Below are 15,547 nucleotides of genomic sequence, written 5' to 3'. Positions count from 1 at the left end.
TAGAACTCGAACTCGGGTCACCCCTGGTGCAACCGCACTGGGCTGCACAATTATTTGGTCAAAAAAATTGTGATTATATATCAATTATATGACAATACAATAATTATAATAATCCACTGTAAAAAAAAAAAAAAAAAAAAAAAAGAAAAGTTTTCTTCTTAATTTTTTATTAGGATTATTATTATTACTCAATTAAAATATGAAATATAAATTAAAATATAAATTTAAAAAAAATAAGAGCATTTAAGAAAAATAATATAATAATAGTAATTTTATTGTACAGTATAACTGTAGCATTACAATACTAATATTTATGGCTGTCTTAATTTCTTCATTTTCAAACGTTAAACCATCAAGCTTTTATTTATGCATAAGCAACTGAAACACTTAAAGGTGCAGTAGATGATCTGGGAAATGCTAATGTTAGCCTGCTAGCATTGAAAGCTTACGATCCGACCCTCCCTGCAAATCGCCGTCCAAAGCCACGCCTCCTCCAAAACACATGAAGGCACATACACAGCTGCTCTCGCAAAGTGTCACAAGAGATGGCGTTAAACTACCTCATGTCTCAAAGTGCATAACATTACAATAATAATGAACGTAAACAACTTAGAGAGCTTGTACCTGACTGCTACAGATTCATTTCTATGTTGATACTGTTGACATAATTCCTAGTCTGACAACATGAACAGCTCCGGTTATAACGTCACAGGTTGCCATCTCTTAATTATAGTAGTTATGGTGTGAACGCAGCATAAGCTCGTTGTTTTGATTCGGTAGGAACTGTAAAAGGTGGCTGCTGTTTGTTTGTGGTGCTCCGTGACTGACATCTGTCTACATAAACTCTGCATAGCATGAAACACTCTGATGACGTATGATGTCTGCGCAAACAGGGTGTGCGAGGGTATGTAAAAACATACGTTGACAGGCAGATAGGACATCGTATTATTTCACTTGGACCGAATATAATAATTGGATGAACATTTTATGGTCCTACGCCTTCCACAGATGATAATGTTTCTGTAGAGAATCACCTACTGCATCTTTAAAAATACTGGATCATCAGCTGCTGGTGTGTAAATGAACACAGTGTCGCGCTTCATTCTGAAACATGCAGTCCATATATATTTATTTAATTAAATCACAGCCTTTGCAATTTGATAATCGCAAAAACAAAGCCATAGTTCGGTTTTATTTTGATTAATCTTGCAGGCCTACAGTGTGGGATGAATTACACAATGAAGTTTAGTAAAAATCACTAACCCTAACTATGAGTGAGAGTAACCCTAGCAAACATCACTAATAAATGAATACAGAAGAGAATGACATGACATGAGAGAGGAGCAGAAAACTGTATCAGAGTGCAAAGGAAAGAGCGTAAAATGAAAACAAGAGCTGTTATAGGTCTGCGCTGTCCCGGGGCAGGAGGGAAAGCTGTGGTGACCTTCTCGACTCTACAGGGGACGAACAGCTCTCTGTCTAGATGCTTCCCCTCAGGCCCAGAGAAAGGACAGGAAGATGTATAAGAAGACAAAGAAGAGAGTGCGAGATATCCGTCAGCACATTAGCGCAGCCACCACTAAAAAACCAAAACATCGAGATCGTCCTCCATCACAATGTCACAATGCGCCAGCAGTAGCTCTCTGGACTGATTTTATCTCCAGATCTTCCAGCAGTCTCCATAAAAGAGCCCTACCCACCTGCCACATATTCCCATTTGAGATTAGGCCTTCTTTTCAGATTTCTCTCTTTCTTTTACCTGATTTTTTTTTTTTTTTTCATGTTTTCGTTTTCATTTTTGCTGACCGACTGTCGTGAACAGTCTTGCTGATATGGAGATTCTTTGTTCAGTTTTTAGAATCTGAACTAAGTCTGTATTTACACACTCGGAGGGAAAAGTAAGTTCTCCTTGAGGAGAAGAGATTTTTTTTTTTTTTTTTCAGATCTCTAAGGTATTGGGCTTAAATTAAGCTTGTAGCTTATGTGTCTGTCTGTCTGTTTGTGTGTATATATATATATATATATATATATATATATTAGGGGTATAACGGTACATGTTTTCATCCTGAACTGTACGGTATGGACGTCACGGTTCAGTGCATGCAATCAGACGACGAATACAGTCAGTCACGGGCGTTCCTTGCTCCAATCCAGAAGGGGGCGTGAATAGTAATACAGCGCTGTTTGCTAACAGCCACAACAGGAAAAAGAGCAGAAGAAGAACAGCTGCGTATGCAAATTACTTTATCGCTTCAAAACAAAGTCCACTAGACGCGAATGCATCTTTCTGCACTCTTTCTGCATCTTCCGTATTCAACTTACAAAAAAAGCGTAAGGAAGGCATAGGATGTAGCGTAAGCATTTTTAACTGCGAGAGTTTACACTTTCTTCGTAAGTTTAATATGGAAGGTGGTCTGGTGGAAGCTAGATATTTTACTTTATAACTTTTTAAATATGGATATTTTTCTTACACAAATGCATCACTTCGCTTCAGAAGTCCTTTATTAACCCCCCAGAGTCGTGTGGAGTACGTTTATGATGGATGGAGGAACTTTCTTGAACTTCATACTTGTTTGTCCCATTCACTGCCATTATAAAGCTTGGATACGTCAGGATATTTATTAATATATCTCTGATTGTGTTCATCAAAAGAAAGAAAGTCATATACACCTAGGATGGCTTGAGGGTGAGTAAAGCTTGGGGTAATTTTCATTTTTAAAATGAACTAATCCTTTAACAACAACCTTACTAACTATTAATAAGCAGTCATTTGGGGTTTACTGAGGCAAAAGTCATAGTTAATAGTTAGTAGCAAGAATTGGACCCTGAACTAAAGTGTGATCTTTTTTCGACCAATCGTACCGAACCATGACCCCAAAACCGAGGTACTACGTACTGAACCGTGACTTCTGTGTACAATTACACCTCTAATATATATATATATATATATATATATATATATATATATATTTATTTATTATGGGTCTCCTTTCTTATGTTGAAGTTTCCAATTTTCATCCTAGAATGCATTTGAAGGGACAAAAGCAAATGCAATGAAACAAGATATATCATCAGTAGCTTTGGTCCTTTTTTCCTGTGCCCTTTTTAAATGTGTGTGCTAAAAGTGAATTCTGTCTTTTTGGAGTACACTAGCATATACTGTAGATGAACTTCAATTCTGATTTATAGGGTTTCTACTCACAAAAAATAAACAACAACAAAAAAAAAACATTCTGTTTCCTGTATGAATTGTTTAGTCAACTGACAGTGAGGAGAGAGAGAAATCCATTTTTAAAGAAGGGATTACTTCAGTGCTCTTCAAGAAACGGTTCACAAGTAATGTTCTTCTCCTAACCTCAAACATGTCATAAACTGCTGTGTTTTTTATGCAGAAATACTGTCTCAAATCATGCTTTAGTGAAAAAAATCAGCATATATAAAGTATAATCCTCACAGCTGCCGAACTTCAGAGGGCAGGAATGGCCATCCATCGGGAAATTGACAAGTTTCATGGGACATTCTGCACTTATTGTCAATCTGTGGAAAAAAAACAACAAAAAAAAAAACTGATAAAAATGAGTGTGGGTGTAACGTCTACCAACACATTTGAAGGTCTTTCACCAAGTAGGACATGGAACAACATTTCTAACAACCATCTAGTATTGTAGGGTTAGCCTTAGGGGCCGGGATTGAGGCTTCAACAACATTCATATCAACCTGCTATTTTCCACTGAACACAAATGTTGTTGCAGGACCAACAAAAGATGATCCAGGAACACATCCTACTTGGCAAAATGATGGTCACCCACGAGCAAACACAGCCTGCCAAAGTATTTTCGGCGTAAATCGGACTCAGGACTGGACGGATGCGTGCGGTACCTCATAGTGTACAGGATGGTGCCGTTCTTCATGATTCGGAAGAGTCTATTGGGCGCCGTCATGTTGTGAGCCACGGATCTTTTGCCATTCCGGAAGAACGTGTCAGGGGTCCAGACTTTGGTCACCATCAGGTTATTTAGCCGGAGGATCTCCACTGGGCCATCATATTTTAACCGCCTATCCACCCACGTCTGGCGGAAGAACACATCCATGGTGTACTCCTGGAAAAAAAGCACAAATATAGAGCAGTCAAAACCGCACGCAAGTCAATCTGACTTACTCCTGACAGAAAGCTTCATTAGAGAGATTCTGTAAAAAGCAACAAAAAAAATCCATCTTGCAAAAACATTGTCTAGATACTTAAACAAACACTTCCCCTCATTTCAACAAACTGTTCCCCTGCCAAATTACCAAAATATTTAAAAACAACATAAAACCAAAATAATCTCTATTTACTTTTTGCCTCAAACTATTTAGATTCAACAAAATACAATCAAATATGCAATCAGAAGTCAAAGGTCAAATATGAGTTAAGCATTTTTTATCAAATTCATCCAAGGAAGAATTTCCTTGTAAAAAACAAAAAACCCTCTTACCCTTAAAAACAACATAAAATCAAGACCAACTCTATTTACTTTTTTAAAGAAATGTCATGGTTGTGTTCTACACTATTAATCTTTTCTTTTCCCCAAATGTAATCAACATGTGGACTGTGGAAGAGCCAATCAAATCATACTAGAGAAACCAACTGAAACGGAACATCACGGAAGTTAAATGTGTTATGAATGCTCTTTAATGCATTATTTTTATGCTGGTTTTAATATTGTAGGTACCAATCTGAGCTGAACACTGTATGCGGTCACATTTAGCACTGTTATGCTCTTTTGCGATGTGCTAAACCTCACAATGTTCTCAGGGGAAAATCCCTGCCAAAATTGTTGACTCAATCACATTTTTTTTTTTTTTTTTTTTGAATCTCTACCACACTGTACTTGATTCACTCTGACTAAGCAGATAACAGCACCTTGCATTGATCTAAATGGCAAGCTGCCTGAATTATTTAGTTAAATAATATCTCTGTAGACGGATATGACACCTTATATAACAGCTGCTCGTGCACACATACATGTACACACACAAATCCAACCTGTTCACACATAATCATTAACATCTCAGAGCACTCACCATCTCCACGTCGGAAACTGGGCCAAAACTTGTGACGTAAATATCAGTCTTCACTTCTGTTACTGGACCTGGACAGAAACAGGAATCAATAGAATCACATTACTATGATCATAAGCCTCATATGACTAGAAATAGATCTGAAAGAAATGTTTACTTTTTACAGAATTTATGTGATCTTAATAGTAACTTAGTAGTCATAGATATTACGAGTGAAATAAATGGATTACCACAGAAATGCTTTTGCTTTTCTTGCCGTCAAAGTAAACATGAAACCATTCTCAAGCCATTTGACTTGCTTAAGAGAAAAACTCTTGAACAGGACTTTATTTGATAAATCAGAAACTCATATGATGGTGTAAAGTGTGTTTCATATCAGAACGGAGTCTGAGCTGAATGTGAGTTGCAGCAGATTAGAAAATCTGTCTTAGGGGGGCACCAGAGTTCACAGGGGGGGCGAGAGTTTATATTCTTTGAGGTCAAAAATGGATACGAAAAACCTTTTTGAATAGAATGCTCCAAATGATCGGCCACTTATCCGAAAATGTTGTCAATTACATCCTTTGATTCTATACGTGGTCTCTCATCTTGCCGATCACATAAACCGATCACATTTTTATGACGCAAAAGACGTGAGCTTGTTCACACCAGCTGTGAGAGCTGCGGCAAAAATGAAAAGTCTGCAGCGGCTGGTGTGTATACAATGACGCAGTGAAAACGTGTGTATGTTTCAAACTACTTTATTTAAAAAAATCCAGAATTTTTCCACTCTCTTCTCTTCTTCCCCTAACATGGAAGCATGTTCTCCTCATTAGAGCTTCAGGTGAAGGGTTGCCAGTAGTAGAGATGCACCAGTCTACCGACCATCAATCAGAACCGGCCAGTTCCGTTTTTTGTCCCGGACTTGCACACAAAATGCATTGCAATCATTTCCCAAAATGTAATTTGTGTGGACGTTAATAGAGATGGGACACGCTGAAGACGGATGCAAAGAGAAAATACTGTACCGGGCAGAGCAAGCTCACTGTTGCGATGCTCAGAATATTGGAAGACAATTCTACACATTAAATTGGGGAGGGGGCTTGTATGAATGCATTTCTGAAGGAACTGACTTACTTCACAAAAGTTTCGATGACATTTTCTTTTAATCTTACCTCCGTATGATGCCTATTAAAGTAGTGTTTATATAAGTGCAGCGCTGGTGCTGCTTTGTTTACAGAGGTAACCAGGGAAACTCTACACAACAAAAATGCTTTTCTTATTTAGTATTTTGTCTTGTTTCCAGTCTAAATATCTAAGAATTCTTAAATCAAGATGCTTTTACTAGATTAGTAAAATGACATAAGATATTTTTTCTTGTTTTCTGGAAAATAAAATCAAAATGAAGTGAGTTTTTGCCTAAAACAAGCAAAATTACCTGCCAGTGGGGTAAGAAAATAATCTGGTTTCTGTTTGAAATCTTGTTTCTTGTTACTGAAACAGAAACAAGATTATTTTCTTACCCCATTGGCAGGTAATTTTGCTCAGGGTTTCTTATATGTATGGAGGAGGGGCTTCATGGACAAAAGGTTGGGAACCACTGGCCTACAGTATGGTGGCCTAAAACAATGGCTGCATCCGAAATTGCATACCTCCCTACTATATAGTAGGTGAAAAACAATATGTGACAAAAGAAGCATGTCCGAATTCACAGTACTCATAAAAGAGTAGGCAAAAAGTACTGAAGATTCTGAAGTGCACATACGACGGACACTTCATCCCATGAGGCAACGGGAGAGGATTTGTGAATGGAAGTGAAGCGACGCAACTGACGCTGATAGGTCACATGATAATGACAGTGTGGCGGATGTAGTGCGTCCAGATTACATTCACACTATATAGAATGTACTTTTTTAGCGATCGTGAAGTTATTACTTATTCAAAATAAGTACATACTCAAGAGAGTATGTGATTTCGGATACAGCCAGTGTCTGTACAGCTTTTGGCTATTCGTTAACATTAACTAGCAACCTATTAACTAGTTTGTGCGTATATATGATCAGTGTTGGGGAAATGCATTACAAGTAACTCGAGTTATGTAATCAGATTATTTTTTCCAAGTAACTAAGAAAGTAACACATTACTAGTAACACAAGTAATGCATTACTTGTAAAAGTAACTTTCCCCAACACTGATTATGATGGCATTTTTTACCAGCTGAGAACTCACAAAGAGCTTAGAAAATGTGTAAAGGAGTCAAAAGTTCCAGGAATTCCTCCATTGCACACACAAAAATGAAGATCTGTGGCGGTTCCGACAAATGTACCTGACTGTAATGGGCAACAAAGCTCCTCTGACGAGGAAAAAATTCTATTCTTTTTAAGGTCGCATCTTGTGACATCACATCCTGTTTTTAGTTTGTTTAGATATCTCTGTTGCGTTCATATTTCAGTTGAACCACACCAGAGTTCATTTGAACCCTGAAAAGGTGGGTATCGGTTCACTCTTTTGGTGTGCACCAAGATTCAGATGGTAGCGTTCACACTTATTTAAATGAACCACACTAACAGAGCAAGTGTACCAGAGTTTATTGTATTCAAACCAAACCTGCCAAGTGTGAACACACCCTGACTGACATCAGCCAATAGGAAAGTCAATTCAAAGGCAGATTAGGCAGATTATGAAGACATTTTTATCTTAAAAAATAAAGTACACTGTCAAATATTGCACAATATGACCGGGAATGTGTATAAGGAAAGGAAATGGGCTCAGTTTGGATTTCTTGTTGACTTTTTCTCAGACTTAAATCATTTATCATTTATTTATCTACTTTAATCAAATTCTAGTGGACAAACAAATAAAGACCAAAAGTGTCACTGAAAACAGACTCAGGCACTCAAAACTCTAAATCACATGATTAATCATTGAATCGTCTCATTGGCTGAACTTGTGAGGGTTGAACTCCTAATGTTCTAGAGGCTCTTTGATAGATGCTTGAGTAAATCACTTGAGAGTGAAGTGCCTTCAGTCAAACACAAGAAAATGGATTATCTGTCATTAAACAGACACTCTGAGCATCTCTCACAGTTGACAACCATGAATCCTACAGAAATATGAAAGACAGGAAGAGCCTTACTCAGTCCAGTGCACACAAAAACCACAACAGAGATCTCTTTATATATTTTAATTGTTTCTACTACAGCGATGAGATGAAATAAAGAGTAAATTGAGACTTTTGCTTAGATCTCCAGCTTTCAGATTTTTCCATGTGTCTACACTAGAGCTTCAGAAGAGATCTTAACAATGTCTAAAACTGTGCAGATCCGCAAAAATACCATAGCGCACTCTTAAAAATATAGGTTCTTTATTGGCATTGAAGGTTCCATGAAGAATCTTTAAAATCATTGGAACTTTTCCATTCCACAAAAGGTTCTTGATAGTGGAAAAAGGTTCTTCAGATTTTTAAAATGTTATTCACATAAGAAAAAAATGGTTCTTTTAGGAACTGATCACTGAAGGGTTCTTTGGGGAACCAAAAGTGGTGGTTATATGGCATTACTACAACAACCCTGATTTGGAACCTTTTATTTTTAAGAGTGTATACAACCAAAAGTCTCAAAATAAACTCAAGCATTTCCCATCAAATTCTTCCAAAACCAAATGATCTGAGCTGCTTTCCGTATTCATATTCTATACTTTTGCTTTATGACAATTATTGTCTCATGTGTTTCTATTATTATTTATTTAGGAAATCTAGGAGAAATATAAGACACAAAGTAAAATTTAATTTAAAGAAAACTGAGAACTTCACTATGTTCTTTTTTTAAAAATGATGTTCCCAAACCTGCTTTATATCATTAGTGAAACAGTTCTGTCATGACAACTCTCAGAGTGTTTGGCATGTATGACAATGTTGTATGTTTGGTCTTGGCGGAATAGATTAGCTACGCTGCTGCTGCTGCAGAGCAAGTACGGGACTTGCAACTGCCGATACATACATGACACGCTGCTGTGAGCGAGCAAGACATGCTGCTGCTGTACAATATAGTGTACATGAATTACCCGTAACAGATCTATGCAGGTGGAGCTGGGGAAGGTGGAGGGTTTCTGAAGCACGCTGCACTGCTAAGGCAATGCTACCAAAGTATTTTGAAGTTTGAGCACGCAAAGCTCATTGGCTACTGATACAGCAGGAACCAATCAGCTGTGCCCTATAGATAATGATGTGATTACGAGCAGGTTGAGTTAAAGGACCTATTAGCCTCTGCCATCTAGAGTTTCATGACAGAACTTTGTATTTCATAGTGAATACAAATGTCAAGCTCTAGAAAGTACCAAAAGAAACAACACCTTTTAAGTATCATAAAATAGTCTATATGACTCATGCTCTTTGTTCAAAGTCATCTGAAGCCATAAGACAAACAGAAACACAAAATTTAGTTTGTCAAATACAGAAAACTAAATACAGAAGTCCTGAAATGTAGTGCACAAGTCTTATGGACTATATTTTTGGTGCTTTTTGTCACAAGCAACACGCATAAAATTGGCTACTTTTTATGTTCCACAGAAAAAACAACAGCATATTGATAGAATATTCATAAAATGAATTGTCACTTCAGGCTGAACAATTACATGAGAGGCTACAGTATATGATGAAAAGTGCATTTTTTTCAAACCCAAGTCTCCTCGTGGCACAACAATCAAACGCATTTCTGACGACAACAACCAGGCCAATGGTACGAGACGTGCCCGAGCCCTGATATCTATCATCTCTGAAGCACTACATTCTTTGGCAAGGGCAACTCATGCGATCCTACTAGAACTGTGAACCCACACCATCTAGCTGAGAGCTGATCAAGCCCCTCCAGCCTGATCCAGCTCCGCTCGAGAGCTCTTGTCATGTGAAGGTGGGTGTGCTGCTCTGTTTGGAGAGATGTGCTCTCTGCCTCTTCACTAAAGTTACATAAAAAACCAGAGCTTCATTCCCAGAGCTCCAATCACATCCCGGCATTACGCACAGAGATCCACAGTCTTTGATTTGATTATTTATTTCTTGACTAAAAAAATGAAATGAGGAAAAGGGGAGAGCGGAAACTGTGACGTGTGCAGCAAGTCTTGATGTTTTTCTTTATATAGTAACTTTCATCAATAAGTCATTAATCAATATTATGTAATGACTAATACATCACTAGCTATATAGGGCTATGAAAACATTTAATTCCATTTTTTTTTTTTTTTAAATATTTGCATCTGGCATTATATAATCTAATAATGTTGTGAATGAAGATATAAAGTGTTACATTTCAGTTAAATCAAACAGAACTTTAATTTCCAGATCTTTTTGGCTATTTTTTAAATAGTCCATGTATACACTGAGGGGTTAATACTGAAGTTTCAGGCACAGTGACCGACGTAATATATTTTGGGCTACTGTACACAAAACTAGAGCTACAATAAAATTATTCGCTGCTGACAACCAACTATAACAGTAGCGCATCACTTGGCTTCGCAAAACAGGTTAAAACACTGATGCGCGCTGTTAATGATAGGAGAGCGCGGGGAATGTTATCGGTTTACGCACACAAAGCGAACATCTGTACTCTTCCTACTTAAAATGTGCATTAAGCGGCTTTCTCGGCGCGATTACATAACCAAACTCGCTTAAACATCCAAACGGCACCGATCTAACAGATACATGGAGAGCAGAGAAAGAGAGTGGGCAGCAAAAGGACATTTGGAGTTGGCTTACACCTCCATCTCCCCTCAGAGGACACCAGCCCTCACCAAACAAACAACACTTAGTAAACAGCATGCGACCTGCATAAAAAAACACAACATTTGGAGAGCATGCTTTGCGCAAGAAGCTTTAAAAGCACCGTGCGCCTTTTTTGGCCACATGATTGTAGAGATTTTTGGCACGTACCCCCAAATCCAGGTCGGAGTCTGTTGTCGTATCCATCCAGGAGTCGGTCCAGAATGCGCGTGAAATTTTCCGGGTATAATTTCTCATCCTTTCTGATCTGTCCAGATATTCTCTTTATGCTAAAAACAACACAGAGCAAACTGAAGCATTTTAACATAGCGGACACATTAAATCTACGCCTATTTTCGTATCAATCAACAGCACAAACAGTTCAAAAACGCCCGAGTTTGACGTTTGTAACCTCGAGGCGTAAAGATGCCATGCGTAACGCTCACATCCAGTTGGAACTCACCAAGCCGCCACACAGAGAAAGTAGAGGAGAGTGGAAATAGAAGTGGGGTACATCGCAGTCACCATCTCCTTCTTGGCAGAAACCATGTTTACATGCCATTCTTTAAGCCTTCTTCACATTTCCCTTCGCCAAACGTCCCGAGGAAAGATCGAGGAAACGTGCGGCAGCGCGCAAGACGCGCTTCACCATCACCCGCAAAGCAGTGCCAGCGAAGCATCCAAATCCAGAACTCGCTCTGCGCCCGATGGATCGCCTACATTCCAACCCCAAACTCAGTGGTTAAGAGAAGCATATGGTGAGGCATCCTGTGGAATCGTGCGTCTCGCTGTGAGGAGGTTAGAGGAGAGAGAGGAGGACGCGCTGGGTTCCTACACACTCGCATCAGTGCCAAAACTGGGACGTGCGTCCGACGCGCAACACACTCACGAGCGCACTTAAGAGAAGTGTGCCCGCGAACGCTTCACTTTGGTGATGTAGTGGCGGCATTGCGCATGAACTCACTTTACGCAGCAATTGTCATGTCCGATCTTGCCCGTGGTAAACTTTGACTTTGGGGGACGGGTGTTAATTGATCTTGGCAACTATAAGGTGCAAATTTGAATTCTGAGGTTCATTTAATATAATTAATCCCGTTTGCATTTCTACATTGACAGTTCTTGCTCTCAGGGAGAAAAAAAATATATATATAAAACTTATCTGGGACTGTAAATATTACAGCATATTGAAATGGGTCAGTGTTTGTCGCAACGTTACACACACGCTCGCGCACAATCCGAGGTACAGTCACACTGTACAGGAAGTAGGACAAACCACACACAGCTCCTAAGATACACCTGGGACAGGACAAAGTCTTCGATGTAGTATGCGTGCGCGTACGTGTGCGCGCGTGCCCGGGAAGAACAGTATGTTTGGAATTCCATCCTGGTTGGCTCTTAGATGGTTCCCGTGAAAAGAAAAGCTAATTAACTCTTGTCCAATTGTTTTTGATAGCAATCATACCCACCGATCCTTATCAGCACAAGCTGACATACACACACTGCACACGCACAATAACTCCAGTCTGTCACTATCACAGCCTATATAAAGCATCAGATTTGAACTGATCCAGAATCAGCTGCTGTGTCATATTTAGTTGGCTATAAAAAGCTAAATCTTATCCTCAATCAGCACTCTTGCTCTGGTTTATCGCGTATGATCTGTGGGCAGCTGCGGTGGCGTATTCACCGGCCTTATTCACAGGTTGTTCGCGTGCGAGAAAAGCTTATAATAAACATAATGAGCTAGAGGTGTCACTCTAGTGTAACATCACTTATGAATATGTGGTAAAATAATGAAGATTAAAGAATTCCATTAGCCCTCCATGTGCCTTTGAGTGAAGAAACCAGCCAAGAGTTTGTTTAGCTGTGTCATCCATCATGGAGTGGGCAGAAATGTTTAAAGACGCTACTCTTTCTAGTTACATGTTATGCCATAAAGCATTTTTTTTTTCATAGTGATTATGATTTAAAGAGAATGAGGCTTTGGAGGCTTGTCCTAATTTTGATTTAAAATAAGGCAGCACAAGCTCTTCTCTTTAGCATGAAGTAGAGAGTCAGCGCACAGCAGAAAATCAAAAAGTGAGCGAGTCTAGTTAAAGATTTTCTAACTGCAATATATGGTCTTATTTTGCAGTAGTCATCACATTGGTGCACGTTATTCTTAAGATGTATGAATGTTTTCAGATTTTGTTTTTAATCGAAACATATAGCCTAAAAGATTTGTGCACTTCTAAAATGATTTTCATGTTCTGCTGATGTAACCAAGGCCACATGTGTAGGGAAAAGTTATATTCAAGTCCCCCTGTGGTAAAAATCAAGTTTTTAATGTTGTTTTAAATATGCTTTAAGACAAACCATGCGCAAATTCATGTCAACACCATTGCAGAGTATTTCTCTTTAAAACTGCAGTGATCTAAAGACTGCGGTTTGAAATCGCTGGTGTTTCTTATATCACAAACTAAACTACCTTGTAACCAATTACTTCAGTGTTTTAGCATATCATTAACTATTCTGAAGCAGGGGAGTCTCAAGAGAAGCCAGGTTATCCAAGTATTTTTTTCAAGTATATAAAAAATCGGGTAGATTTAGCAATATAGCGGGTGTATGCAGGGTTACCAATTGCTTTCAACTGAAACTGGTCGCTAAATGTTGCTAGATGATGTCATACTTGCGAGTCCATTGATCTATATTAAAGGGTTAGTTCACCCAAAAATGAAAATTCTGTCATTAATTACTCACCCTCGTGCCGTTTTACACCCGTAAGACCTTTGTTAATCTTCGGAACACAAATTAAGATATTTTTGTTTAAATCCGATGGCTCCGTGAGACCTACATAGGGAGCAATGACATTTCCTCTCTCAAGATCCATAAAGGTACTAAAAACATATTTAAATCAGTTCATGTGAGTACAGTGGTTCAATATTAATATTATAAAGCGACAAGAATATTTTTGGTGATTTCATGATTCGGATCAACCTTTGAAATCACCAAACTGCTGAAATCACGTGATTTTGGCGCTCCGAACCGCTGATTCGATACGCTGATTCATAACGCTCCGAAGCTTCCTGAAGCAGTGTTTTGAAATCGGCCATCACTAAATAATTCGTTATTTTGTTTTTTTGGCACACCAAAAATATTCTCGTCGCTTTATAATATTAATATTAAACCACTGTACTCACATGAACTGATTTAAATATGTTTTTAGTACCTTTATGGATCTTGAGAGAGGAAATGTCATTGCTCCCTATGTAGGCCTCACGGAGCCATCGGATTTAAACAAAAATATCTCAATTTGCGTTCCGAAGATTAACGAAGGTCTTACGGGTGTGGAACGGCATGAGCGTGAGTAATAAATGACAGAATTTTCATTTTTGAGTGAACTAACCCTTTAATATAAATATAGATCAGTGGGCGAGTCATGGAATCTAGACAAGGTTTGTCCAAGAAGTTGCTAAGATTTTGAAAAAAGTCTCAAAAGGGGCAAGGAAGTCGCTAAATCTCTATAGTGACAAATTTGCTAAATTGGCAGCACTGGGTGTATGATGTATAATACGCAGATCGTATAATATAATGTAATGATGAACTATATGCCTTTCTCCACTAATGTCCTGAGTTGTTCAAAGCACTTCTAAGGATACTGATTGTTAGAAGGCAGCTGACTCTGAGACAGCGAACGGGACTATGGGTTGTGTAACATAGCAACACATTATTAGCTGTTTGATAACATAGTCGAGCAAAATGCTAATCATATTAATTAGTTATGTGTTCGACATTGTAAAAAACTATACCATTATGCTGCGTTTACCTCAATAAGTTGATCGAGCGGATCTCTGAGCTGCTGTGAGCAGGGTTGCCAAAACCCGCCCAATTACTCCTCAAAACTATAGCCAAAAACTAGCCCAATTGCATTTCAGGGGGGGTCCCACGGTAAAAATCGCGTTCCGGGGGGTAAAATTCACATTTTTGGCTGGGCCCCACTTCTATTTCCACTCTCCTCTACTTTCTCTGTGTGGCGGCTTGGTGAGTTCCAACTGGATGTGAGCGTTCCAGGGGCTGAATATCAAGTTATTTTGGGTCGATTCAACCCGCGAACATTAAAAACAACCTGCGGCAACAGTGTAAAAGTAGCCTGCGGATCTGGCAACACTGGGTGTGAGTGGAGGCGGGGCTAATTATCATATTGATAGATCTGCATATACTAAGTGAAGCAAGGGTGTAGAGTTACATTCAAGCTATTTTAAGGCTTAAGGAAATTTTTCATAGGAAAAAACATTTAAATATGTCATTTTGGTGATCAAAGATGAGTTTTAAGGGATAAAATTATTGACTAGTGGGACTTTAATTATATTATTAATATCGAATAAAATCCCATTTGATACAACCAAGTTCTAATTTCTTGCATTATGGAATTAAATTTAGATTAATTAATAAATAATATTTAAATATAACAATATTTAAATTTGAATATTGTTAAATTTGGTCCACAAATAACAGGTGGGGGAGTGTTTGGGAAACCTGTTTGAAAAAAGTAATTATTTCATTTTGTTCCACTAGATGAACAGAAATGAACCCCTATACCTAAAAAGTTGAAGTGTGTATTTGTGTTGAAATATGATTGGACATGTTAAACCTTTTGCTGGCCATTTAAATCAGTTTTTCAAACTGTACGACTGCCCTGTAAAACCATGTCGATGTCAATAAACAGGTCAAATACAATTCACAAATTTATTTGCTTCTGATTGCTAGCAGATTGAT

At 38.4% G+C, this 15,547-nt stretch overlaps 1 protein-coding gene across 2 annotated transcripts in view; it reads right to left on the bottom strand.

The window, feature by feature from the left end:
* Positions 1-11,739, bottom strand: part of gabra4 (gamma-aminobutyric acid type A receptor subunit alpha4) — a 39,813-nt gene extending 28,074 nt beyond the window's left edge. The window contains exons 1-5 of one of the 2 annotated variants that reach the window (XM_051860618.1): positions 11,256-11,739; positions 10,964-11,082; positions 5,065-5,132; positions 3,880-4,100; positions 3,455-3,537 (exon numbers count right to left, since the gene is read on the bottom strand). In XM_051860618.1, coding sequence (XP_051716578.1) covers positions 3,455-3,537; positions 3,880-4,100; positions 5,065-5,132; positions 10,964-11,082; positions 11,256-11,341 — 577 coding nt within the window. In that variant the 5' untranslated portion in view covers positions 11,342-11,739. The remainder of the gene's footprint in view (positions 1-3,454; positions 3,538-3,879; positions 4,101-5,064; positions 5,133-10,963; positions 11,083-11,255) is intronic. The other variant, XM_051860617.1, reaches the window with a different exon arrangement.
* Between the last annotated feature and the right edge of the window lie 3,808 nt (positions 11,740-15,547).

The sequence above is a fragment of the Ctenopharyngodon idella genome, chromosome 14, assembly GCF_019924925.1.
Source record: "Ctenopharyngodon idella isolate HZGC_01 chromosome 14, HZGC01, whole genome shotgun sequence".
Taxonomy (NCBI): Eukaryota; Metazoa; Chordata; class Actinopteri; order Cypriniformes; family Xenocyprididae; genus Ctenopharyngodon; species Ctenopharyngodon idella.
This window is presented reverse-complemented; position numbering and strand designations above follow the sequence as displayed.